General features: G+C 40.6%; 1 protein-coding gene across 1 annotated transcript; it reads left to right on the forward strand.

Annotated features, from left to right (window-relative positions):
• The first annotated feature begins 852 nt into the window (after positions 1 to 852).
• Positions 853 to 26,983, forward strand: LOC121462141 (A disintegrin and metallopeptidase domain 3-like). The gene is made up of 20 exons (XM_041673557.1): positions 853 to 910; positions 1,265 to 1,347; positions 2,026 to 2,081; positions 6,934 to 7,012; positions 7,498 to 7,574; positions 8,007 to 8,181; positions 9,498 to 9,563; positions 9,912 to 9,983; positions 10,188 to 10,354; positions 11,388 to 11,469; positions 13,320 to 13,456; positions 15,716 to 15,902; positions 17,438 to 17,536; positions 18,903 to 19,098; positions 19,745 to 19,832; positions 20,064 to 20,241; positions 22,215 to 22,301; positions 23,742 to 23,856; positions 26,735 to 26,900; positions 26,971 to 26,983. The coding sequence occupies exons 1-20, from the start codon at positions 853 to 855 to the stop codon at positions 26,981 to 26,983; spliced, it is 2,181 nt and encodes a 726-aa protein (XP_041529491.1).
• The last annotated feature ends 81 nt before the right edge of the window (positions 26,984 to 27,064 follow it).

The following is a 27,064-nucleotide window of genomic DNA, read 5'->3' on the forward strand; positions in this document are numbered from 1 at the left end:
ATCTTTGTTAATCGGGTGAAAGCACCAACAATGTTGAACAATAAACTTGTTTCTGATTTTGGTTACCTTGCTAGCATCCATAGGATATAATAAAATCATGAATAACTACTTAGCACCTATCATAACTTTCCTGGCCTATTTTGAATTTCAAAAATGTATGAAGGTACCAGCCAGGAAGTTCTTATTTTAGGAGCAACCATGTAAAAGCCCTTATATAGGATTTACTGTCAATGATTAGGTGATTTATTTTTTCAGAATATGAAAACCATCTGGCCTTATGAAATACTGAAACATTAAAATAAATACGATATATAACACAAACAAGAGCAAATTCTTCTGTAAGCAAAGGTCCAATTTTTCTTGTTATTAATAGTTAGCTCCTGCAGCTATCTCTTAAGCCGGTTAGATGTTTAATAAGAATTAATGAAGAAAAGTGTTTGGATTTTTTATTTTCTGTTTCCTTTTACAAAATGGGAAAGGTATTAATTTTATTTTACATGTTAAAAACTGCATGTAAAGGCATGCAAACCAAAGCTTACTCAGAATAAACAAAACAAAACAAAACCTGCTATTAGGTGGTTGGAGACGTTGCTTATGCCTTAGAAGGATGCAAAACTCCTCCTGAGTCCTGCCCTCATGTGGGAAGGTTCCCAGGCATCCTGCGGCATCTGCGGGCAAAATGCTGGTCCCTGAGGCACAGAGCTGCTGCAGGGCCCACGTTGCTGGACTTCCTGTTCCTGCTTGGCTCTGCCTCTCCTGCTTCGCAAGAGCTCAGGCGCAGGGGCCGCGAGCTACCGCTGCTACCACCGTTGCACCAACTGCCATCACTGTGGCAAAGCCAGCGGCCACACCATGCTGTCTTTGTTCCTGGTCCTCTCATGCCTGGGCCAACTCATCACTGCGGACCAGGGTAAGTGAAGACGCTGCTGGGCTGAGGACCACCTGTCGACAGGCCCCCTGCCATGCTGGCTTCAGAACAAGGTGCCCAGAGCCCACCCAGTTCCAGGGTCTTGGGGTCCACCTCTGTCCGGTGGTTGGAGGACTCAGCCCAAAGCCCATTGATCCTTATTCTTTATACAATGTTCAGGAGAACATGCGCAAAGTGGTCCGCAAAGTGGGAGGAGACAGAGATGATGGAGAGGGAGTTAGATAGACAGAGGGACCCACATGTCCCATGTGTTCTCCCATTGGCTAAAGGAGAGCTTAGTCAAGAGAGGATGTCTACTGCTGCGCTGGGATGTCCTCACTGTGTTCCTCTCTGCAGACTCTGAAACGCCTCTTCTGCGGATCATAGTGCCACAGAAAATCGAGAGCAACATCAAGGATGCCAAGGAGCCAGAAACACATGTAATTAAGAAACTGGGTTTTGGGGGAAATGACAGGTATTAATTAGGACTTTGCTTCTGGCCCACATCAGTGAATTCCTACACAGCCTCTTTAAAATTCTGTTTATGCCCAATTGAGTGATCTAAAGACGGGTGGTCCGGGGAGGGGCAAATATCCTAGCTCTCTCTCTTTTAACAAGTAGTGTATGAACGCTGCGCACTACTGTTTCATGTGAGACTCAACCACTCTAGCTTCCGGTCCCCACGCTGCTGTGCACGGCTTACTGAACTCAGAGAAAACACGCACAGTAATCTGTAGTAGAGGGCATTTGTATTTTATTTGTGACAGTACAGGCGACAGTGGTAGGTGAGGAAAATGTAGCTTATAGTTTTGGGGGTTTGTGTGTGTGTAATTTTGCTAATTCAATAGCAAAATGATTAGGGGATTTGGGATGAGGGAATAAAGCACGAACTGGGAAAGGTATATATGTGTTAAAAGCATGAGAAATAGTAGATACTATATTGTGGAGTCATTTAATTTGGGGATATATAGGCTCTAATGTCTGGTCCTATAAAATGTGTCTATACATAAACCATAGCTTGTTACTTTTTAAGGAGCTGACATTTCTAATAATGGCGTTTTCTCTCTCTCTCTCTCTCTCTCTCTCTCTCTCTCTCTCTGTCTGGCACTTTGCTGCAGGTCAGTTACTTGATCAGAATTGAGGGCAAAGCGTACACATTCCATCTTGAAAAACAGTAAGTTCATAAGTGCTTGCTCCACACAGCTGTTTCCAGCTGCCCTTCTTCAACCACTCCCTAAGCTGAGCATAAAGACCCCGTTCGCCCAGCATGCTCTGTCTTTAATATTCATGCACAATGGAGATCTTAAATCCAATATTCTACATTCTAAGTTAATGATGTCTTAAGACACATCTGGTAAATGAGAATGACCAAAGTCCTTAAAGCATATCCACGCATGCAGTCATGAAAGGTACAGTTGCTACCTGCCCACATGTAACTTTGCACCTGTGTACACTGTTTTGCATAGCTACAGGATTTCAAGCATCTTATTTAGTATACTACATAAGCCTTAAAAAATTGGAAGTCAGGCCAGAAAAATATCCCAGCCTAGGAAATCAGGTAGACTGTTTAAATTCTAAAGTGTGGCTTAACTTGAAAACTCAGACCACATTTGCAGCGGCCATTGATTAGAGAGAATGAATCTTGAGTGAGCTGACACCAATTGTGTGGTATCACAGGGGCAAAGCAGACTGCTCCCCTACAGCTGTAGCCAATGAGGTTCTGCACTCTCCACGTGCCCAGCCCCCACTGCCCCAGCACCAACTGCTGCCCCCACTGCCCCAGTGCAGCTCCCTCCCCTCAGTGCCCTGGAACCAGCTCCTTCCCCTCACTGCCCCAGCTCCAGGCCCCTGCCCCCTTCTGTCTTATGTTCCCTGCTCAAGTGCAGCTGCTTCTTGCTTACACTATACATTTCTCTTATGTTCAAAAGGTTTTACCGACCCACAATTATTTTTCTCCCATTTTGTTTCAATATAGTTTTGACTTCCCTCCTCTCTCCCTTTATTCTGTGAATGGCATTAACCTTGTATACAAACTTCCATCCCTGTCTATATTTTGTCTTTATTTAAAACTTACAGAAACTTATAAAAAGTCCCCCCCCCCAAATGTGTACATCAGTTCTTGGTTGACGGTGTGCAGGGTATACTTTCTTAGTATGGGTATATATCTGATAACATTATTCAATATAGAATTTTGTAGTGTAGAGTGTAATAGGTAATAAGAGGTTTTTTTGTTTAACAGAGATTGTCTCAATGAATTTTGAAAATAATATTAACAATTAGAATCTTGCCATGCTCAAACAGGCTTTTTGTCTAAGGCACATGGGAGATGAAGGTGATATACCAATTTTGCTTTCTTTGCTACATCTGACTATGCATCCCAATCCACAGTTGTAATCAAAGTGTGGTCAGGCTCCTCTACACCACATTGAATCTCCATGTTTCAAAAATCCAAAACACTTAGTATGCATTTAAATAGATGTAAATAGTATATTAGTAAGAGCAAAAACAACAGCAGCAGCAACAAAAACCAAACAAGGACAAGGCCCACTTCCAAAAGGCTCTGTCCTATCTCAAAAGCCCTCGGGACTGAAGGCTTGGCATTGGCACATGGTCTCTGGGGAATACCACAGATCCAAACAATCTGATTAATGCTCTGAGCGCCATGTAAAGCTTTCTGAGTGAGCTGAGATGGTTTCATTCCATCCTGAGACCTACAAATTACATCGCTCTTTTGTGACTGTGATACTGACTTTGGCCAAAGAGAAGCCTAGTCACATGGTAGAGGTTTTAGAAGAGTCTTGTGTCTGTTTCTGAGCCAGTACCATACTGTTTTTATTACTATAGCTTTGTTTGATTTTTAATTGTTCAGGATTGTTTTGACTATCCTGGGTCCTTTGTCTTTCCATATAAAAATTAAAGTTGTTTTTTTCAATTTCTGTGAAAAATTGTGTTGGACTGTTGAGGGGGATTATGTTGAATCTGTAAAATTTTTCAGTAGGATGATCATTTTCAGCATAGTAATCCTACCAATCCATGAGCTTGGAAGGTCTTTCTCTTTTCTGGTATTGTTTTCATTAATGTCTTAAATTTTCACTGTACATGTCTTTCATTTCTTTGGCTAGATTTATTGAAAGATTTTTTGAGGCTATTGTTAATGGTCTTATTTCACTAATTTATTCTTGGTGCCATTTGTTTATAGGAGGTTACTTTTTGTAGTTTTTATTTGTTTGTTTTTGGTGTTGATTTTGTAACATGCTAAATGATGACTCTGTTTACCAGTTGTGGAGTTTTTCTGATGGAATTCTTCGGGCCTTTTGTCTATCCAATCACAGGATCTGAAAACAAAAGCTGTCTTTTTTGTTTGTTTTTGTTTTTCGAGACAGGGTTTCTCTGTAGCTTTGGAGCCTGTCCTGGAACTAGCTCTTGTAGACCAGGCTGGCCTCAAGCTCAAGAGATCCACCTGCCTCTGCCTCCTGAGTGCTGGGATTAAAGGTGTATGCCACCACTGCCTGGCTGTCTTGACTTCTTCCTGTCTAATTTGTATCCCTTCGTCTCCTTCAGTAGTCTTATGACTTTAGCTAGGAATACAAGCACTATATTGAACACAGATGAAGAGAGTGGATAGCCCTGTCTTGTGCCTGATTTTAGTGGAAATGTTTTGACTTTTTCTCCATTTAGCAAGATGTTGGCTGTGGTCTTTCTGTAAATTGTCTTTAGTGTGTAGAGTTATGTCCCCTGTATCCCTAGAGTCCCCAAAACTATTTTCAAGAAGAAAGGTTGCATTTTTTTTTATCGAAGGCATTCATACATCTAGTGAGATGATTTGTCTATTTATGTGGTAGTTTATGTCTATTGGTTGGTGTATATTGAATCATTCTTGAATCTATGTGATAAAAGTTGACTAGATCATAGCAGGTGATCTTTTTATGTACTATTAAATTGGTTTCCAAATATTTTACTGAGATTTTTTTGCATCCAAATTCATCAGAGAAAGTCCTGTAATTTTCTTTTGGTGCTGGATCTTTTCATGTCCATTTTGGCATCAGAACAATACTTATTTCATAAGAATAGTTCAAAAATATCCCTTTATTTTAAGGAGTAATTTGAGGAGTATTGGAGTTAGTTTGGTCTGAAAGAATTCTGCTCTGAATCCATCTAGTTCCAGTTTTTTTTTTTTAATTTTGGAGGTTTTTAATCACTGTTTCTATCTCATTGGATGTTACAGGACTATGTCTCTAATTAGCTTTTGCAGGCCATATAAATTCAGAAACACATATATTTCTTTCTAGGTTTCCAGTTTGGTACTGAAGCTCCAGTAGCATAATTGGTTAGCAAGGCACTTGGATTTTTAAAATTGTGTTCTTCAGATTCTCTGAATTTCCTTAGAGTCATAATGTCTTCCACTTCATCTTCAGTTTTATTATTTGGATGCCTTCTCTATTTATTTAGGTTAAATTGGCCAAATGTTGGTCAGTCTTGTTAAAAAACTGGTTTTACAAAATTGGTTTTACAAAAACCAATTCTTCATTTCACTATTTTTTATATTATCTTTTTCATTTCTAGTTCACTAATTTCAACCATGCTTTTGATTATCTCTTCTTATCTGGGTTGGGGGTATTGCTTGCTCTTCTATTTCCAAGGCCTTGAGGTGCAATCATTCAGTTACTAAGGATCTCTCAAATTTCCTGACGTAGACCCTCAATACTAGACTTACTTGTATGACTGCCTCCATGTTGTGCTTCCATTTTCACTTACTATGTTCAGGAATTTTACATTTCCTCCTCAATGCAATGACTGTGTAATCCGTCGTGAGTTTGTGTGCTTTCTCTACTTTCCGTTCCTGATGCCTGCCTTTTTTCCCTTGGGATCAACTAGAATGCAGGAGGCCATCTCCATTTCCTATCTGTTAAAACTGGCTTTGTGTTCTTCCACGTGGTTAATTCTGGAGTATGTTCTATTGGCTGCTTAGGAAATGTATGTTCTTTAGTGTCTGGTGGAATTTTCTGTCGAAGTCTGTTACGTTTATCTGGTGAAGACCCTGACATAAGTCCATACTCCTAAAGCTACCTGATCTATGACAAAGAGGCCCCAAATACACTTTGGAGAAAAGCCACCATCTTTAACACATGTTGCTGGTCAAATTGGATGGTTATATGTAAAAGCCGGAAGCTAGAGTCTTATTTCTCAGCCCACAGAAAATCAACTATCAATGGCTTTCAGATCTCAGTCTAAGATGGACACCCCGATTCTGATAGAGGGAATAGTTGGGACTGTCTGAACTCATCGGCACAGGAAAGGACTTTCTGAACGGGTGCTAATAGTTTGAAGCATTAAAACCAACAGTTAATGAATAGGACTTCATGAGTTTAAAGTTTCTGTACAAATGAAGAACACTGTCCCTAGAGTGAAGAGGAAGCTTACAGAGTGGGAAATAAATATTTACCAGTTACATATCTAACTGACAATTAGTGACTAGGCTATAGAAATAGCTAATACAAACAAACAAACAAAGCTGAATATCAAGAAAACAGCAGTTGAAAAATGGGGCATGGAACTAAACAGAGTTCTAAGAAGATGACGTAGAAACAGGTGCAAGTGTTTTGAGGAGGTTTGTAATTTTGTGAAAACCATCTGATGTTGCTTTAGAAACAACCCAGTCTACTCATTAGCAAATGCTACAGTCATCGTCCTTTGAGACTGATTTGTGGTTCAGGGAAGCTGAAGCTGAGAAGAGAAGATGTGAGTGGGTGTGAGCACCAGTTTGCTATATGTAATTTGTCAGAACCCCATATTGGTCCTTGGGTTTGGTCCTAACTGGCATCTTTGAGTTTTTATGTATCTAATATACCATTAGAACACAGGCTAGATAATGAAAAGACAAGTCTGTTTACTTTTCACGTATTTGGGCTGGTAAAATTTACACTTTAGTTTAATTATCCTGGAAGTTTTTATTGTTAATGAACTATTAATTCTATATATTGTTATTAATGATATATTACAATGAAATTTCATTTTTATTGAAATAGGTCATTTTTGCATCCACGTTTTCTGGCATATTTGCATACCAAGTTAGGAACGTTGCAACCACATTCTTCTTTAATGAAGGTAAGTTTAGACTTCTGCTGTGTAGATTTTTTTTTGTGTGTATGCATGTGTAGTGCTGTTTCCCCCTTATATATCCATAGTTTTAGATTTAGAAATAGTTATGCATCCATTTATATGTAGACTATATATATATATATTCCTATACATGTATGAATTAACATGATATTTCACTGTTAGACATTGGTTTTGCATTTTTCTAATTAAAATATTATTATATCACTTGTCCCCTTCCCTTTTCCCCCTCCAGTCTCTCACATGTCCCTTCCTTCCAACTGTGGTGATAATGACAAGGTATCATGAAGGCACTTAGGCTAGGGACAAAATTGTGGATGAGTGGGGTGATGGGAAAGACGCTGGACATCGGACACATGATGTAATGGCTGAATGTGGGTGGATGCTTGCTCTTGTCAGGAAGTCGAAATGACTCCCCCCACCCCGGGTTTCCATTGGGAATCAGATGGAATATTTCTTCTGTCTCTTTTTAGGGCCATTGCTTTTATCAAGGACACGCTGCAGAGATTCCAGCATCCACTGTGACTCTCAGCACTTGCTCAGGTCTCAGGTACCATTCTGGAAGTGTGAACTAAGATTGTATGTCAACCATCATCTGTGAGGATAGAATGAGGCCCAAAAATAATAACACAGACCTGTAGACTGTGGTGGCCCTGTTTATACAGCCCCTTTGTTCCTATCTCTTTCTCTTGTCCTTTCATGTACTTTTGGGGGCTTCTTTGTATTTTGCCATCATAAAACTTAAGCAGAAAAGGCTCCCATGGGCAGGGAAAGGATTTACATTTTCTAGTCACATCGGACTACAACTTTTCTTAAATTCCATAATGGAAAGAAAATAGGTAAAACATTGGGTTTGAAACTTAATCCAAGTAAGACTGAGTGCTTCTTGGAGGTTAGATAAGGAATTTATGGAAAATGCTTTTAGTGTGGTTCCTCAGGGGAAGCCTATACTAATTGTGCTTTCTTCCCTTTGTACATCTAGGGGCTTGTTGCAGTTAGACAACATCACTTACGGAATTGAGCCTCTAGAATCTTCAGCTACATTTGAACACATGATTTATCAAGTAAAGAATAATAAAATTGATTATTCACCCTTAAAAGAAACCGTAACTCCCCAGCATGAGAGTCCATCCTACCGAATTCTTGTAAAACCAGAGGTGAGTCTTGCTTTCATCTCTGCTACTTAGATGGAAATTTTGAGACTGGGTACATTGGGACAACAAAGTTAAACTGTGGTGTGGTAATTATTTTAAGAACTCATTTGTTTCCTCGGATAGTCTTTAGAAAATAACAAGTAGACATATTTTTTTTAAAAAAATCAAGCTTGTTGCAATAGTTTGTATAGTTATTATATGAGGAGTTTGTATAGACATACGAAGTTGTTATTTGTATGAATTTGCATACCATTAACATAATTGGTTCTGGATTTACTTACTGATACTTTGTATTTTCTTTGTCAATATATTTGCTTTGTAAAAAAGCATTCCATTGCTACAAACTTTGAAAGAAAAATAAGTCATACAATAACTAGAAACCGGCTCAAATCTCCCCTTCTAAAGATGTGCGGAGAATGTTGGTGTATTTGCTCTCATTTCCTCACCATAAATGTCTAGGATTTCTTAAGGAAAAATAATCTAATTGTGGCTATTGTTTTAAAATTTTCATTTTTTATGTTGATATAATTTCATATTTTTGCTGATTTTTCAATCATTACTTTCTAAATTAAATAATACTGGCAAGTATTAATACATCTATTAAAATGCTATGTAAAAGAGTGTACAAGAAAAAGTGAAAATAAGAGTGGACCAAAATATTATTTTCTCCAGCTGGGTGCTGTGGTGGGATGCAGTACTCTTCATGTACAGTTTTTTGGATCCAACTAGAACCTCAGTGTCATGTCCTTCTGGGTCTCCAGCTGAGAGCTCTGGACCTGGAACAGTTCCAGGTTTCTGGAGAGGTCTAGACATTGGACTAACTGACCTCTATGGTTACAGAAGCTAACTCCATCTACATATTTGTGCACATGTATGCACATTTCATGTAATTGAATAGTAAATGTTTGTTGAAATAAGTAAGCCTTATTACAAAGAAAATGTCCAAGAAGCCACAAACCAAATCAGTAAGAAGACATAATATGGCTAATATATTTGATTTTATTAACAAATAATGAGTTAATTCCATACCCATCTTATCTTCAATGAAAGACATTCAGCAAAGATAGAAAAATATGAACAGGAAACAACCTTTAAAACAGCCATGGTTTTCCTTGTTCACATGATGAGACTGAGCAGTTTCTTTCCAGTCCAGCTGTCTTTAGAGCATTTTACTCTAAAGAATCCCAAGACTAGAGAGCGTATCTATCACCCAGGTTACTAAAATGAGTACTGTAAACACTTCTAAGTTAGCCCCGCGATCAGCTGTGTACATGCCCGACTGAAGGTTTTATTACATTGGGGTTTTTATTCTTTCACAGAAAGGTTCGAACATAACACTGATGAAGAGGACTCTGAATGTGAAGATCGTCATGGATAAAGCCATGGTAGGGATGAGCTGTCTTCCTGAGATCAGCCACTGGACTCCTAGATCGTGCCCTTATTGGTCATGTGCTCTGGAACTTTACCATATCCTGTCTTAATTCCTGTGCCCATAAAAAGGAAGTTAATCACAAATACCCCTGTTATAGTCTTAGTTGTTAAGACTCTGGGGTTATGTAAAGGCAATAATCGGGAAAAGTTTAAGACGGGAAGGATTCATTGACAACCAATTTTAACATATTTTGACTTTGCCTCTTCAACTGAATACTGCATTATTTTCACTTTTATATCACTATTAAAGAGTGATTGTTTGTTGGTTGTATGAGTAACTGAGAAACAAACTTGCCTTTCAGTTCGACCACATGGGCTCTAAGATGGAACTCGCCATTCAGAAAGTTGTTCATATCTTTGGTCTCATTAACACTGTGAGTACTTCCGTTTCCGATGACGTAAGAGGCTAATGCTAACCCACTAACACAGTCTGTGTGCTCTTGTGAGATGCCTATTCCTCCCGGCACTTGGATCCAGGATCTGGGTTATCTCCTCAAAGCGCTAAAAGTGCTAATCCCAGCATTTACAGACACGGCAGGATGATTGACAACCCAAGCCGAAGTGTGTGCTCTTTTTAGATGTTTTCCCAGCTGAAGATGACAGTGATGCTAACGTCCCTAGAGATCTGGTCAGATGAAAATAAGATCGAAACAAATGGGGACGCCGATGAAGTCCTGCAAAGGTTTCTGCTGTGGAAACAAAAGCAGCCACCAGAAAGCACTAAGGCAATCACGTACTTACTCCTGTAAGTACCTATTCCCCACGGATGGGGACTTGACTAATTGTTTAATGTCAACTGTCAAAGTCGTGCGTGTGTAATTGTGTCAGCATAAGCAAAATGTAAAGACGTGACCAGTAACCAAATGCAGTCCCCCCCTCCAGAACCCATCCCCCCTGCACTTCAGCACCAAGGCCAGGTATGAAAAGCAGCAGAGTGAACAAGGGCCTCTGTGTTTGCAAAGCCCTCACCGTGAAATGGTCGCACCAACACCATGGTGTTAACGTTATAAGTGCAATAATTGCCCATGATGCTGGGGGGGGGGGGAGTAAATAACTGAAATGGACCGGCCTCTTCCCTGCACCTGGGGCTACGCTCCAGTGTTTCCATGGTGACCTAAGATGTAGTTTTAAGCTACTTGCTCTGGGTGTTTCTAAAGTCTGTATGCAGGTTTTATCATTATTCAGTCAATCATGGTACATGTAAATATGAGAAGTTTACTCACGAAGATCTCCAGAGATATAAGAGGAACCGCACGTCTTCTGTTCCTCCTGCTAGGCTCAAGGCCAGGGTTGGGTATTTGAAGGCAGCCCTACTGGGCTGATCTCTGCACACACACCTCTTTTTTCTTGGTGCACCTCTCTCTCTCTCTCTCTCTCTCTCTCTCTCTCTCTCTCTCTCTCTCCGTCTCTCCTCTAGTTCAATGCTGTTTACAATTTTAAGATTTGTTCAGTAAATGAAAAGCCCAACAGCAGATACACTGGCCTTAAGATCTTAGAGTCAATATCCACCCAGTGATGGGGATCCTGAGGAACAGGGTATGGAAACACTAGGCTCCTCTAGGGACTCTTAAGCATCATCATTTTAAACTTAAGTTCCTGGGAAGTATGGCGGACATGTTATTTGTGTTTTTAACTACTTAATGAACTATTCATAGCACAAAGCATGATGTATGATGGATACCATGTTTTAAAGATATGGAACTTTCAGAATCCATTGTTTAAATGTCCTTTCTAGCGACATTTTGAAACAAGTGCACTGACATAAAATTTTAATTTAGGTATAAAGATTATCCTGATTATGTGGGAGCAACATATCACGGGATGGTCTGCAACCCAAAGTTTACAGCAGGAATCGCTCTGGTATGCCTTCTGTTGTCCCTGTCTCCTGAATAAAAAGACAGAGAATTTTTTTTGTATACTTTTGGCAATTTTTTATAACTTTGTTTTAGGCTTTCAATGTTATAAAATAGTTAATCTGATTGGAAAATAAGTCCCCAGATACATTCACCTTTTAAAGATGAGTCTCCATGTCAATCAAGTAGCCCTTCCTCTGTCCCAGGTGATGCTCACTCTGTTCTGTTTCTATTGTTATAGCAACTTTGGGGTTTACTTGAAGCAATACAATGTACTTAAAGTTGCAACTACGCCATAATTTCCTTTTTATATGACTGAGTTAATGTATCCACTCTATCAACAGATCTTTATTCCCCTGTCTTTGTTGTTATGCACCCTGCTGCAATGCATCTGATAGAGCAGATATCTCTTTGAGGGCCTAATTTGGGTCAGTCTCAGAGTATGCCTAGAAGTCAGCTTGCTGAATTTTGCATCAGTCTTGTTAATCTATTGTGAGACTATAATACTGGTTTTGGTAGACATTTGACCAGTCTATAACCACATATAATTGGCTGCACAGCCAATCAAACTTAACTTAGTTAATAGAGACAGGCGAATGTGCATGGCTTTTGATTGTGTTTCTGCAGTCGCCAATGCTGTCATTCCAGTTCAAATGCTTGATAGACTTTAGCATGTATTAGCAGAGAAATAGCTATTCGAGTATTTGGCTCATTTTTTAAGTGGTTTAATGCGTTGTTGTTGGATTGTGGGCATTCTCTACATTATGGACATTAATCCTTTGTCAGACATGTGGTCTCTAAATTTTTTTCCCTATATCTCTGTGTGTTTGTCTTTACTTTGATTTTATCATGGCATTGAAGCAGGGATGTCTGAGACAGTGGCAGAATCTTCTTTGCCCAACTTCACCTTTGCTCCCATTCTTTGGGGATATGCTGGTGATGACGTCCTGAATCTTTCCGCTATTATCTTCTGTTTTACAGTTGTGAATCTCTCACTTAGCTCTTGAATTTGTTTTTAGCTAGCTTTTAATGTATATATATATATATTTAATAAATATAGAAATCTAAATGAATGCTCTTTTTCATTTGGCTGTTCTGATTTTAATCCACTCTGCTAAATCACACTTTTATTGGGAATATTAATTCATTTATGTTCAGAATAGTTTGTTGTAGGGAAAGATTTCATGCTGCCATTTTTACTATCATATAGACTATTTTTCTGTCTTCCTTGGGTATGCACTGTATAGATTCTAGATGTTTGTTCCCCTCCTGTCCTCGGGATCACGGTCTGTGTGTTTCACTAACTCTGGGGATCTCCTTTCATGGCATCTACATCCCATAGACCTTTTGTTTGCCATTGCACTTGGCTATGATATTAAATTTAAGTCAATTATAAGAAAAAATTTTATTTAAATTTCCTCAGACAATTTCTAAAGTAAAAATTAATTGTCCATTCATTAACTCTTTGTGGTCTACAGTTTTCCTAATTATATCCTCAAAAAATTGTTCCTAAAATTAGTCTACTTCCCTAAATGCCTTTATGGTTGTTTGAATTTTATTCAGTAACATACCATAAATTGAAGGTTTGATGTAGCAATCTTCTTTTTCCTATATGTCAGCTCCATTCGGACTGAAAGATTTGTGCTTAGAAAAGAAAATCACAACTTGCTCATATTTTCTCACATTTGCATTCTTGAAAGTTTTGATATACCAATTTCTTGAATTTGCATCGTAGTTTAGGTGCCGTGGTCAGACGAAGCCTGACAAAAGCAAACAGGAAGAAGAAGAAGAGGAGGAAGAGGTGGAGGAAGAAGAAGGAGAACTGGCACAATAATTCTGTTGTCTTTATCTGTCTAGCACCCGAAGACATTAACCATGGAGGGCTTTGCCGCTGTTCTGTCGCAGCTGCTTGGGATTAGCCTGGGACTGACGTATGATGACGTCTACAACTGCTTCTGTCCAGGAAGCACATGCATAATGAATCCTTTAGCAATGTAAGGTGCTTTTCCAGGTCAGACCTCTGTAGACTCTTGGGAAACCCTCGCAGTGTGTTCTGACCTACACCCTGTCACAGTCGGACTTGGCTAAAAACAGTTTAAATGAATGCACGTGCAATTATTGGAAGCCCAGGGAAGAGCATGAGCTTAGGGTATTACAGAAAACACGCCTACCAGTTCTTAACAGTTAGCGGCAAGTGTGCTGCTTGTATGTGGAGTGAGTGGGGGTTGATGGGTTCTTGCGTTAGCATGGCTGAAATGCTTCTATTGAAGAAATGCAATGATGCTGAAGTAGCAGAAGGCTTGAGGACTCAACAGACCTGTGAGTTAGATTTGGCTGTGTATATTGGGGTAGAGGGGAGGAAAAGGTTACAAAAATTTAGAAGCTACTTAGACTACAAGGGAGAAAATTGTGGGCATGGGGAAACAAAGTAAAGAGCAACCTGGCTAAAGAGTCCGATTCAGAGGAAGAGTAAGGAGATGGGAAGAGGGGGAAGACAGAACCTGAGGTGAGAGAGAGAGGTGGAGGCAGAACCTGAGGTGAGAGAGAGAGAGAGATGGAGACAGAACCTGAGGTGAGAAAGAGAGAGAGAGATGGAGACAGAACCTGAGGTGAGAAAGAGAGAGAGAGAGAGAGAGAGAGAGAGATGGAGACAGAACCTGAGGTGAGAAAGAGAGAGAGATGGAGACAGAACCTGAGGTGAGAGAGAGAGAGAGAGAGAGAGAGAGAGAGAGATGGAGACAGAACCTGAGGTGAGAAAGAGAGAGAGAGATGGAGACAGAACCTGAGGTGTGAGAGAGAGGTGGAGACAGAATCTGAGGTGAGAAAGAGAGAGAGAGAGATGGAGACAGAACCTGAGGTGAGAAAGAGAGAGAAATGGAAACAGAACCTGAGGTGAGAGAGAGGTGGAGACAGAACCTGAGATGTGGGGCAGAAACTAAATGTTTGCAGAATGGGAGATTTTATAATAAACAAAAGAGTATACAATCAATTTGCACAGCATGGATGAATAAATGTGCCCTGCAAAGTGAATGTGTGATGCCTCGGAGGGAGAGCAACACTGTCTGAGGGAGAGCAAACACTGTCTGAGGGAGAGCAAACACTGTCTGAGGGAGAGCAAACACTGTCTGAGGGAGAGCAACACTGTCTGAGGGAGAGCAAACACTGAGGGAGAGCAACACTGTCTGAGGGAGAGCAAACACTGTCTGAGGGAGAGCAAACACTGTCTGAGGGAGAGCAAACACTGTCTGAGGGAGAGCAAACACTGTCGGAGGGAGAGCAAACACTGTCTGAGGGAGAGCAAACACTGTCTGAGGGAGAGCAAACACTGTCTGAGGGAGAGCAAACACTGTCTGAGGGAGAGCAAACACTGTCTGAGGGAGAGCAAACACTGTCTGAGGGAGGTCGCTGTTCTCACAACAATCCACGGAAGTTTATCAACATTGAGAAGGAAAGCCATTGACGAGTCATTCATGGGCTCTTGGCTATCACAATTCACTACTAAATACTGAGATTTTCTGACCAGTTTTATTTGCTGTATCCAGCTTATCCTCCATTGTGCATCAGGCTATCCAATTATGAGGTTAAATAAGCTGCACAGGTTGTGCCTCAAGGACAAGTGTTCTAGAATGTACACATCTTCAGCTGATGGAAGAGAATTAAAATTATGTACAGATTTAAAAAAATAAAAAAAAATATGTGTAGATAATGTTAAGAGAACTCACAGGGTGAAAAGAGAAGCTTCAGTCAGGAGGAAGGGCAAGGAATCTTTGCGAGGAAGGGGGTGTGCGTGTGGTGAATGAAGGAGACCACGGAAGCCATGTGCAAAAACACATCCAGTCAAAAGCAGTGGATTGGCTCTCCCCAGGCACTAAAGAGAAAAAAAAAAATAGGAGAAACTAGGGGAGCAAATCATCTCCACCACATGGCAGGGGGGTGTGGCCAGCTACCCCACACTCACGCCTTCGTGCGAGCTTCTTGCAGCACAATTCTGTTGAAACAAATGCGGTGCTTCCTCCCGTGCCCTGAAGATGAGGTGTCCAGCTCTTTACCTCCCCCCACCCTCTGTTTATTGTTTCTAACAAATAGTAAGAGAAAGAAACGCACTGCTTTGGTTATGGCCTGTGCTAAAGGTAGAGGCAACTCCCTCTCTCCCCCTCAGCTCTCCTTTAAGGCGAATATTCGGGGATTCATATGCTTTATTAAGGAATGCCGTTTGCATTTCATTTATCTGAGGAATATTCTTTTATTTTTAGACGTTCCCAAGGCATAAAGGTTTTTAGCAGCTGCAGCATGGATGTATTCAAGCAGCTGGCTTCGCAGTCTGGACTAGACTGCCTTTGGGATAAACCAGAGCCACAGGTTGTCTCGGAGCCCCAAACTCGAAAGTGTGGCAACCATATCTTGGAAGCGCCAGAGGAGTGTGACTGTGGCTCAGAAGAGGTGAGTCAAACTGTCCTGGCTCATCCCGACACTTGGTTTGTGTCCAGCCCTGGAAACATAGTACAAGTAGCATTCTATAGACAGAGCAGGCTATATTTAAGAATATATATGCATATGCACACATGCATGTAATAACAGTTAATGGAAAAAGAGATCAAAAAGATGGAAGAGAGCAAGGGGGAGTATATGGGAGGGCTTGAAAGGAAGAAAGGGAAGGGAGAGATGTTGTAAGGATGTTATAATCTCAGAATATTTTTTAATCTCTCAAAACATTTATTTTGATAGCATTCCTCCTTTTTTTCCAAATCCCTCCAGACCAGGGGTTCTGGACCTTCCTAATGCTGTGGCCCTTTGATACAGTTCCTCATGTTGGGGTGACTCTCAACCATAAAGTTATCTTCATAACTGTAATTTTGCTACTGTTATAAATTGTATTATAAATATCTGAAAGGCAGGATGTCTGATTGTGACCCCTGTGAAAGGGTCGTTTGACCCACAAGGGGTGGTAACCCCAGATTAAGGACCACTCCTCCAGATCCTCTCCTAATCCCAACCTACCCAACTTTAGGTTCTTTAAAAATAAGTAAAAAGGCAGTACAACAACAGCAACAGAAACCTAAACCAAGAAAACAAGATAAAACCACATGAAAAAAGAGAAAAAAACATTAAAAAAAAGAAATATTTAGAAGGTGATTTGATACTATATCCAACCGGCAAAATAGTAGTTATAGGTTTTCTCATAGGGCCCATGACATACCTACCCCCGAGTTATTGATTCCAATTACAGTACCAGGCATTGGCCCCAGTCAGAATGTAGCTGGTCACCCCTATAGTGTTCATGCCATGACGTGTTTCTCACCAAGCCAAGTGTTTAGCTCCCAAGTTTCAGCGATGGCTGTTCTTCATCACAGCCTGGATAGCAAGCCCCTTCCCACACAATGAAAGTTAGCTGGCAGGGAGGAAGCTTCTAGGTCAGAGTTGATTTCTCCATGTCTCCTGATCAAAGTATGAGAAGCAGGGTCTTTCCATCAGGTCCTATTGGATAGCTCAGAGCAATGGTAATGACCTGTATTGGGAGGGGGGAGTGAATTCTATAAGACCCACTGACAAGCAACCAACAACTCAAAGACAGCTACTCCAAACCTGGTAACTGGGCATTTTGCTTGATAACCTACGGCTTCTAGATGAGGTATTATCACTCTGTGCAGTATGACTGCCTCTCAACTCACATGTATATATTAGGAAACTGAAAATAGCATTTTTTCTTTTTTTTTTGCGGGCAAATGGATATATCCAGAAAATATCATATTGAGTGAGGTAACCCAGACCCAGAAAGACAAATTTCATATGTACTCGCTCATAAATGGCTTTTAGACATAAAGCAACGAAAACCAGCCTACAATTCACAATCCCAGAGAACCTAGACAACAAAGAGGACCCTAAGAGAGATGTACAGCTGGCCTCGGAAAAGAGATAAAAATCATATATCTGATTTCTAACTCCTATATTTACCTGGGTTATCCTTTCTTCTCTAGGACTGTACTCATAAAAAATGCTGTAACCCTAAGGATTGCACTCTGATAAAGCCTGCAGAGTGCGGGACAGGAGCATGCTGTGACAAAAGGACATGCAAGGTGAGTCTCAGACACAGAGCCGGCCTTTCGGGAGTCTGGCACGAGTGCACTTCTCTCCTAGTTTCTGGAAGCATCCCTGACATGGTTTTCATTTGTTTTCTCTTTGGAGAGCTCTCATTTGGTCTAAGTCTTAAAAGTTAGACTATGACCCTTTGAAGCACATTCTTTCTCCCCTAGGAAATGTGTCATTTCTCCATGGGGTAGATAGTAAGGGTATTTTCTAATCTCCACTATGTCCTTACTTTCAGCCTCTGGATCACTTCCTCACCTCTACTTTTCATCACCTTTCAATCTGTCCCAAAGATATCTCCAGCTGTGGTAGGCAGTACCATTCAAAATGGTTGGGCCATGAATTTTTCTTAGTCATGTCTGAACATAGTTCTTTATGATCAAATAATGTACAACAAAAATGAGAACTAACAAGGTCTGTCTGACAAAACAGCCAGAGAGAATCCCATTCTGAAAACCATAAAAAGGGGACCAGGGCAGGTGAGCAAGTCAGTGGGATGCAGCAGATAGACACGGAAGCCTGCCCCTGGCAGGGTGTCTTCTCTGGGAACTGATGGTTAGAGCCAGAGGTTGTTCATTTTCAAGGTGTCTGAATGGAAGGGTCCACACAGGGCATCCACACCCGACAACAGACCTTGTACTTACCCCTTCTTAACTTTTATCTCTAAGTCGGGCCCTTCCATTCCGGAGTGAGAATTCGGAGTGCTGGTCAACAGGGAAAGCCTCATCAAGAAGAGCTAAACAGGTTGAACCAGTCCATCCTCACTTTGTCAGCTGTGATTAAACATACAAAGAACTCTCCTCAAGTGGAGAAGGCCCTAGTCTCTTCTTTGCATTCTTGCAAATAGTCGAGCTTCTACCAGACCTTGTCCAAAGCCGAGAGATTTGATCTGAGCGTTTTCCTTAATGCCTTTTGTTTAGACACAGCTGTGCATGCAAAGCTATGATGGACATCAATAGGACCAGCTGCTTTACCCGCAGGTCCTAGCGATAAAGATGTTTGTAACCAGCACCTCGACATTCTTACAGGCCACTCTGAAAACAACTGGCATCATATTATAATGATGTCCCCTGGTGTATAGACAAGAAAAGATGATGAGTCCTTGAGTTGAAGTAAGGCAGTGAGTGGCGTCCTTGTTCCGTGTGTCTTTGGGGAGCCTGTTTTCCTGACGGTCCACAAACAAGCTCCGTCCCTATGTTGCAGAGAAACTTCGCTGCATCTTTCTCTTTCTTTCCCTTGATTTTTAATCCATATGGCATGATCTTTCAAAGGAGTAGAGTAATCTTGCCTACCTTCCAGGAAGAGGAGAACCCACCCAGTCACCCTGGTAACGGTGGTCTGTTCTTTGTCTCTCAGTTAGCCGAACGGGGGCGCCCATGTAGGAAAAGTAAAGACCTGTGTGATTTCCCTGAGTTCTGCAATGGATTCTCCGAATACTGCGTTCCCGACACAATGGCTGCTGACCTAGAGCCCTGCAACAACAAGACTGCCTATTGCTTTGGTGGAATCTGCCGCGACCTGGATAGGCAGTGCATGGATTTATTTGGGAAACGTATGAGATGTTCCTTTTTTTGTTTGTTTGTTTGTTTGTTTTTGAATTGCTGTTATTTTAAAGCCACTAATCTATCCTGTAGCCTTATTTTAAAATATTGATCTACACCCATATTTAAAAATCAAATCAAAGCAAATCCTTTCCATGTCAAGAAGGAAACGACTATAACATTGAAACCACACAGAATGTGAGAGTCAGGGTTGAGGTCACTGGTGGGAGAAGTGTAGAGTTTTAGCCTGTGGCTTTGGTAAGAGAGTGGTTTTTTTTCAACAGTTTTTCTTAACACAATACAGTTCTTTTCCTGAGTAGTTTTTGGTACATTCTTGCCCACTGCTCCCATTTACACTTCAAGACATTGAGATGATGTAGGGATAAGTCCCACCCCTTAGGGGGCGTGTTCGCCTCGGGCTAATGTTTACCTATAAAGCTGGCAACACTTGCTTCTGCTTTCCTGGTCTCCGTGGGAACGGTGGTTCTGTAAGTCTATTTCTCCATTAAAGCTGTATATATATTTTTACAATCTGTCTGCATTCGTTTACGCCGTTACAAGATCTCAGTATAAATATCCTACACTTTTAAGTATTGTAAATTACTTTTTGGCTTTTTAGCATGAGAAACTTGAAATTCTTTTTATTTTTTTTTTCAGATGCAAAGGGTCCTAATTATTTGTGCATGCAAGAAGTGAACAGTCATAATGACAAATTCGGAAACTGCCACGGACGCTGTAATTATAGGTACGCACTCAACAAATTGTACCTTTTCCATGTGTGATTTGTGCAGTGCAAAGAGGTGTGCCTAGCGTTTGCAGGTCACGTGTTGCCTGTCCTTACAGGGATGCATTCTCAACGACTCACTATTATAGTCTGCCTGAAGGTTTTGCATTATCCTTACATATTGAATTATTATTGAACTAATGGATAAGACAGTTAAGTGATAATATGCCAATTTTCTGCCTTATACACCAGTGCTTTATTTTGTGGGAAAGTGGCTTGTTACTGGAACCATGAAGAAATTGTGCGAACACAAAAGTATGATCTCCAGTATACTTACATTGGGGGCCAAGTGTGCATATCTGCACACTCAAGGCATTCTGGGCCTGACGACACCTACGTCTTTGATGGCACCATTTGTGGTGGTGGCAAGGTAAACACACTTTTACTTGGCATTTACACAGTCTATGTTTATAATGGATTTATGAGTGTGAACATACATATGCATGTGTGTGTAATAGACATTATGCATTTTAATAGAGTAGTGTTAAACTGATTTTTAGATGTTAAGAAAAATAAAGTGGGGGCTGGAGTAATGGCTCAGCAGTTAAGAGCACTGGCTACTCTTCCAGAGGTCCTGAGTTCAATTCCCAGCAAAAACATGGTGGCTCACAGCAATCTGTAAGGAGATCTGGCGCTGTCTTCTGTCCCTGAAGGCAGACAGGCAGGCAGAACACTGTATATATAATAAATAAATAAATCTTAAAAAGAAATAAAAAGTGGCATAGAAAAAAATCAAGACACAATAAATGCCAATTATAGACTGGTCAAATAACTTAGAGCATTGTAGTAGGAGGAGCCAGCTGTGTCCCGCCACCTGGCTAGCTTAATCCCCCAATAATAACACAGAAATTGTATTAATTAAGTTACTGCTTGGCCCATAAGCTCTAGCCTCTTATTGGCCAACTCTCACTTCTTGATTCAACCCATTTCTTATAATCTGTATGTCAGCACGAGGTCGTGGCTTATGGGGAAAAATTCAGCATGTCTGACTTGGCAGCTTCATGGCGGCTCAGCTCTATCTGCTGCTTTCTTCCTCCCAGAATACAGTTCTGTCTTCACCTATCTAAGTTCTGCCCTTGTTTATTGATTAACCAACGAAAGCAACACAATGCAGAAGAACCTCCTACACCAGAGCATATGCAAAATATAAAATAATTTTCTTTTCTAAGCTTCATTTGGAAATTCTTTTAATGAGAAAGAATTATGAATAAGGACAATAGGAATTTTAGGATGATAAATTAAAATGGACATAGGGTCTGGAGATTTCTGACCAAGGGCTGGAGAGATACCTCAGCTGCTGTTAATGGTGCTTGCTGTTCTTGCTAGTTCCCTTCTGGCCTCTGCAGACATTACACTTAAATGCGCACAAAGGAAGAAAGAGATAATTCCAGAGGGTCCAAAGCCAGTTAAGGCTTCTAAGTGACATTAAGCTTGTTTGATTTGCAAAAATGAGCAAGATATAACTTTGAGGTATTCTTTTAGATAAGTGCCTGTAATAGAAACATTAAGCTAAAGCAAGCAGAAGTAGTTAACTAACTTGCCATCATCTGACTAAGGAAAGGCATAAAACCAGTAACAGAACTAGACACCTTCAGCCTATCAAATCCAGTGTTTCTTTTCCTTTCCTTCCGTGTCCACCTAGAAAAGCTTCCCCCTGTCCTTCTTCCCTGCAGCTTCCAAGTCACTTCTGATTCACAAATTTCACCTTTTATTAACATTAAACTTTTCGTGTAATTGTGCCTCAGTTTATCTGTTTAAAAAAGACCACTCATCCCACATGAAACATTCCAACAGATCATCTGAGTGTAGTCAGCCGCTCCCCTTAGAAAATGCACAAAAGACATTCAAATTCAGTTCGGCTTTGGGTAGTCCACACTGATGTCCACTGAGTATCCACTGCGGGAAGCTGTAAGATAGGTCTATACAGTCCCGAATGCATAGATGATTTAAACTGGTCTCTGGAGGAATTCTACAGCACTCCAGGTGAGAGAGAAGGTGAGAGAGTGTCTTCAGCAGTGGGAAGAATACGAGCAATGAGCTCTGCTCTTAGCACAAGTTGGCTGCGTTCATTTTCATACCAAGTCATTGTTGTGTGCGTGGATAGCTCTGTTGCTTCAAGGAAAAGAAGCAGCTTCTCGTTTTCAAAATGCAAACCGCACGAAGTCTGTGGGCACACCCTTTCCTTAGAATGACTAGACGTTGTCAAACGCAAATCCACCCTTATGCAAATGCTATCCCTGTACATAATTTTGTAGCAAATACAATTTTTTTCAGCCAGACTTTGTATTTGAAGTTCCTGCTGTTGCTTAATTTGAGCATTTTCCGCTTTGATATTCTTTCCAGGCTTGCATCAAAGGGGAATGCTTGCGTGTGCATGCCTACAGAGGACAATTGAAGTGTGACTCAGAGGTGAAGTGCCAAGGACAAGGGGTCTGTAACCATTTTGTGTTTTCATTTAATGCGATCATTTCAGTTCACATGAAATAAACCTTTCCCAGAATAGCCAGGTTCGGAATCCTTTGAGGTGGAAATTCCCTTTCGAAAACTGCAGCTCAATAAGGAGCGCAGGCTGTATTATTTACGCAGATGTACGTGATTTGTGCGCACCACGTGACCGTGACAGGCGCACTGAGCAGAGAAGGTTTGAACGGTGTGAAACATTGTCCCAAGGTTGGATTATTAACATGTAAATGTGTTATCAAGCACCATACATATGGGATACCCCCACGCATCCGTGAGCTTTCTGGGAATGTTGGTGCTCACACACTTCGTTTATTTTAATATACACGTGACTTCTCATCTGGCATTTAAGAAACCAGAGTTTCCAATCTACTCGGATTAGGTTTATCTTTCAATAACCTCAGTTAATTTCCTCACCTGTGTTGTCTGTGCGGCCCTTGCTGATTGACATTGACGGCCTTTCAGATAACATGTAACCAGAAGGAATACTGTTAAAAATAAAAACCAGCTGCCATTGTACATTCAAATCATTCCATTTCCCCAAATTATAAGCATTGAAATGCAAGGGGCAGAACATAGGTAATATTTTCTCTTTAAGAACTACTGGGACTTTCGTACCCACACAGCATGCGCGAGAGCGTGAGAGCTGATGTCTCCTCCTATTCTGGCGAGGCTGTCATCTCTTCCAACGTGCTGAATGCGTTGTTAAGGGAACGGCTTCAGTCGTTAGTGGTTCAGTTCCACCAGTCACACCTACCCCTGGTAGTTCAACCTCCCCAGCTGCTGGGAAATTATATGGCGAGCTATGGGAGGTCGGAAGGTTTGGCAGCTTAAAATGTGCCAGCACGGTGTCTTCCTCAAAACCTGGGCTTTTTGTAGCAACAGAATTGGAATTCACCTAGGTTAACTCATTTTTCTCTGGGGCTGACGCTGGCGTCGCTCCTGGGCACTTGACGCTCCTTTTATTTTCACAAGAATCTTTCTAGCTTTGTGGATGAACTAATATTTGCCTTTGGTCCACTGTCTCCTTCAAGGGGTTTTCTTTCATTTTTCCACAGAAGTTTCTTTTTTCCCATCATAGCTGTTTTTAGAGTCTAAATTAATAATAAATTGTAATTGCCACCAATTTATATTATCTAACTTCATAGTCGCTCTATCTAACTAGTCATTTCAATTACATCAAAAACATTATAACTTCTATTTAGAAACATAACGAACAAAAGATAGGATTTAAAAAGCATAATGCAAGCATATTTATTGGATCATAACTATTTTTACTTTCATATTAAAACTGCTTAACTTAAACCACAGTAGTTGATTAATTTACGCATCCTATTTATGAATAATAAATTACAGGCCTATGTATATAAACCCTTGGGTTGCTCAGTTTTTATTTGGATCTGGTTTTAGATTTGCAACAATATGAACAACTGCCATTGCGAAGCTGGCTTTTCACCTCCAGAGTGTGACATGACACCTTCATCTCCCGGAGGGAGCTTAGACGATGGATTCTGGCTGCCCATGGGTAAGTGTCCAGAGTAGGGTCCGCACGTATGTAAGTACACACCATCTCTTCTGGTCTTTGTGGCCACTGAGGATTTGACTTTTAACAAGTACAACCGAGAAGGTGGTATATTTCCTTTGCTTGACTTCATTTAGATTTACAGAACTGTATGAGGCTATTTCCAGTCTAAACTAGAAGTGTGAATATCTAACAAACCTTATTCCCCTGGTTTCACTGTCGCCTGCGGAACATTTCCATGCCATGCAGCATATACTTTTCTGCAGAAATGTGAGTTTCAGAAACAACAAGAACTTACTGCAGTCTGCATTTCCCCAGAGAGATATATAGGAAAATGTTCAAGTTTACAACAGAGTTGCATGTTTAAAAACTAGGTGCGTGTGCGTTTGTGTGCATGTGTGTGTTTGTATGTGTGTGTGCACGCATGCACGCATGCATGAGAGAGGTGGCAAATAGAAGAGTGAGTTTGGGGGTGCTTGAGATCGCTAGAAGAAGAAATCAGATTCCCTGGAGCTCGAGTTACAGGCCTAACGTGAGTGGCCCAGTGTTCATGCTGAGAAGCAAATTCAGGTCCTCTAGAAGAGAAGTTAAGTATTTGACCACTGAACCGTCTCTTCAGTTCTGGCAAGTTTAAATAAAATTAATTTTTCTATTGAATGTGGAAAGTACCCAAATCTTCTATACCTTCAGATCATGAGTATCGTAAGCCACCAAAACATTTTAAAGTACATTTAGTGGAAAGTCATGAACAATCACTGCCCATTTAATTTTATCTGATCTGTTTTGTACAGTTAGAATTCTTTTTTATTTTATATATTTTTTAAATTTTATTGAGCTCTACATTTTTCTCTTTGTCCCCCCCCCACTTTTCCCCTCCCCTTCAACCCTCTCCCAAGGTCCTGTTGCTCCCAATTTACTCAGGAGAGCTTGTCTTTTTCTACTACCCATGTAGATTAGATCTATGTATGTCTCTCATTATTGTGTAGGTTCTCTGGGATTATGATTTGTGGGCTGGTTTTCTTTGCTTTATGTTTAAAAACCACCTATGAGTGAGTACATGTGATAATTGTCTTTCTGGGTCTGGGTTACCTCACTCAAAATGATATCTTCTAGTTCCATCCATGTTGCTGAAAAATACAAGCTGTCGTTATTTTTTTCTGCTGTTGTAGTACTCCATTGTGTAAATGTACCACATTTTCCTTATCTGTTCTTCGGTCGAGGGGCATTTAGGTTGTTTACAGGTTCTGGCTATGACAAACAATGCTGCTATGAACATAGTTGAACACATGTCCTTGTTGCATGATTGAGCATCCTTTGGGTATATACCCCAAAGTGGTATTGCTGGGTCTTGAGAAAGGTTGTTCCCTAGTTTTCTGAGAGATTGCCATAGTGATATCCAAAGAGGTTGTACCAGTTTGCACTCCCACCAGTAATGCAGGAGTGTTCCCTACCCCACATCCTCTCCAGCATAGATTGTAACCCGGGATTAAAATTGTCAGTGGCAGATTTTCAGTAGCCAGGGATTCAAAACTTATCAAAAACAGCATGGCACTGGCATAAAAACAGAATCATTTATTGATGGAATAGAATTGAGGCCCTGCATTTAAATCCATATTTTTTACAGCTACATGATTTTTGACAAAGAAGTTGTCTTAGTGACAAAACACCATGATTGAGACAACTTATAAAACATTATTTAATTTGGGGCTCATGATTCCAGCAGGTAGTAGTCCATAACCGTTATGGGGGAGGGGCAGAGCATGAGACCAGTCAATCAAGGCATGGTCCTGAAACAGAAGCTGAGAGCTTCCATCTGACTCATTGACTGGAATTTCTTAATCACCCACATTATTTTAGTTACCACTTTTGCAATGTTCCTGTATTACTAGGTTTCAGCACTGGTTCTTTCTCAAACTGAGGTATAGCTCTATAACTAAGCCTTCAGGGTCCCAGGCAAGATTTCTAATACTACTAGGAGTAGACTTTTAAAAAAGATTTATTTATTATGTATATACAGTGTTCTGCCGGCATATGTACCTGCACATCATAAGACCAGATTTCTTTACAGATGGTTGTGAGTCATCATGTGGTTTCCAGGAATCAAACTCAGGACTCTCCAGCCCCATCAGAGGAGAATATTAACTACAGAAATAGCCACAATTGATAGCCATGTCTAGTAATAAAGATATAGTAAAAGTCAGTTAAATATAAACAATCTCCTATTCATCTCCACTAACTTGGGGGGGCGGATAAAAGTACAAAGATAATACAGTACAGACTAAGATGCGAGTAACTAAGGGAAAGATTTTGAAGAAATGAATCGACTATGGGTTATTATTTAAACAAAGAAAAAATAGAGGAAGGAAAAGTAAATAAGAGGGAGTGAGTTATTGTTAGAGTAACTGGAGCCACAGAAGAATGCAACTTGGGGAAGAGACGGAGAGAAGAGTGTGAAGTCTGAAAGAGAGGAAGAGTCTGAGCTGTGGGCAAGAGTGTAGCTGCACGAATGTAGTTGAAAAGGCTCAGAAACGGGCCATGTGTGGCACAACAGACTGATTTTAAAACTACAGATAATTTAACTCAAGGATGAAGATTTTTGAAGCAACAAAATAAAACAAAAGGAAAGTAAAAACAAATTCAGCTCCAGGCAGCATCCTTTTCTGGCCCAGTGTTGTTAGTCTTTCTGCTTTAAGAGACCGAACAGTTCCATGCTAAAGATTGTTCCTATCCATATACCGCATATAAAATTAATTCAAAACGAACTAACAGTATATAAAAGTACAACTGAGAAGTCCTAGAGAACCAAAGTAATCCAAATCACTCCCTGGTCTGTGTCAGTGATTGTTTTTGAGAAACCTAAATGAGACTTTCCCATTTTCAGATAAGAGCACACCTTTGATTGTCAAGCGGCGTGATGGCCGATATAAGAAGGGACTTTTGATCAGTTTCTATGTTTTCCTGCCTTTCCTCATCGTGTTTGCCGTCATGGTTGTTAGGCAGAACTTCTCAAAGGGATTCTGGCACAAGGAAGAGGCTGTAATTGGAGGGTAAGTAAGCGTGCTGGTGTTGAAAATGCAGTATTTGAACCTAGCTATGTAATCTCTGTACGGCTTGTAGGATGAGTGGTTGATTGCACGAATCACTAGAATGGCTGAGCAAGGGGTTTTCAGGATATAGCAAAGTCTATTTCTGTCTTCTGATGGGCACTTTC

The sequence above is a fragment of the Microtus oregoni genome, unplaced genomic scaffold, assembly GCF_018167655.1.
Source record: "Microtus oregoni isolate MIOR12 unplaced genomic scaffold, Mior012 000024F_ref0000369, whole genome shotgun sequence".
Taxonomy (NCBI): domain Eukaryota; kingdom Metazoa; phylum Chordata; class Mammalia; order Rodentia; family Cricetidae; genus Microtus; species Microtus oregoni.

Bases quoted from the DNA above. Each gene is read 5' to 3' on its own strand.
- LOC121462141 (XM_041673557.1), top strand. From the start codon at position 853: ATGCTGTCTTTGTTCCTGGTCCTCTCATGCCTGGGCCAACTCATCACT. The intron at 13,457-15,715 runs GTAAGGTGCTTT...TTTTATTTTTAG, and splicing joins ATAATGAATCCTTTAGCAAT to ACGTTCCCAAGGCATAAAGG. The intron at 17,537-18,902 runs GTGAGTCTCAGA...TTTGTCTCTCAG, and splicing joins GTGACAAAAGGACATGCAAG to TTAGCCGAACGGGGGCGCCC.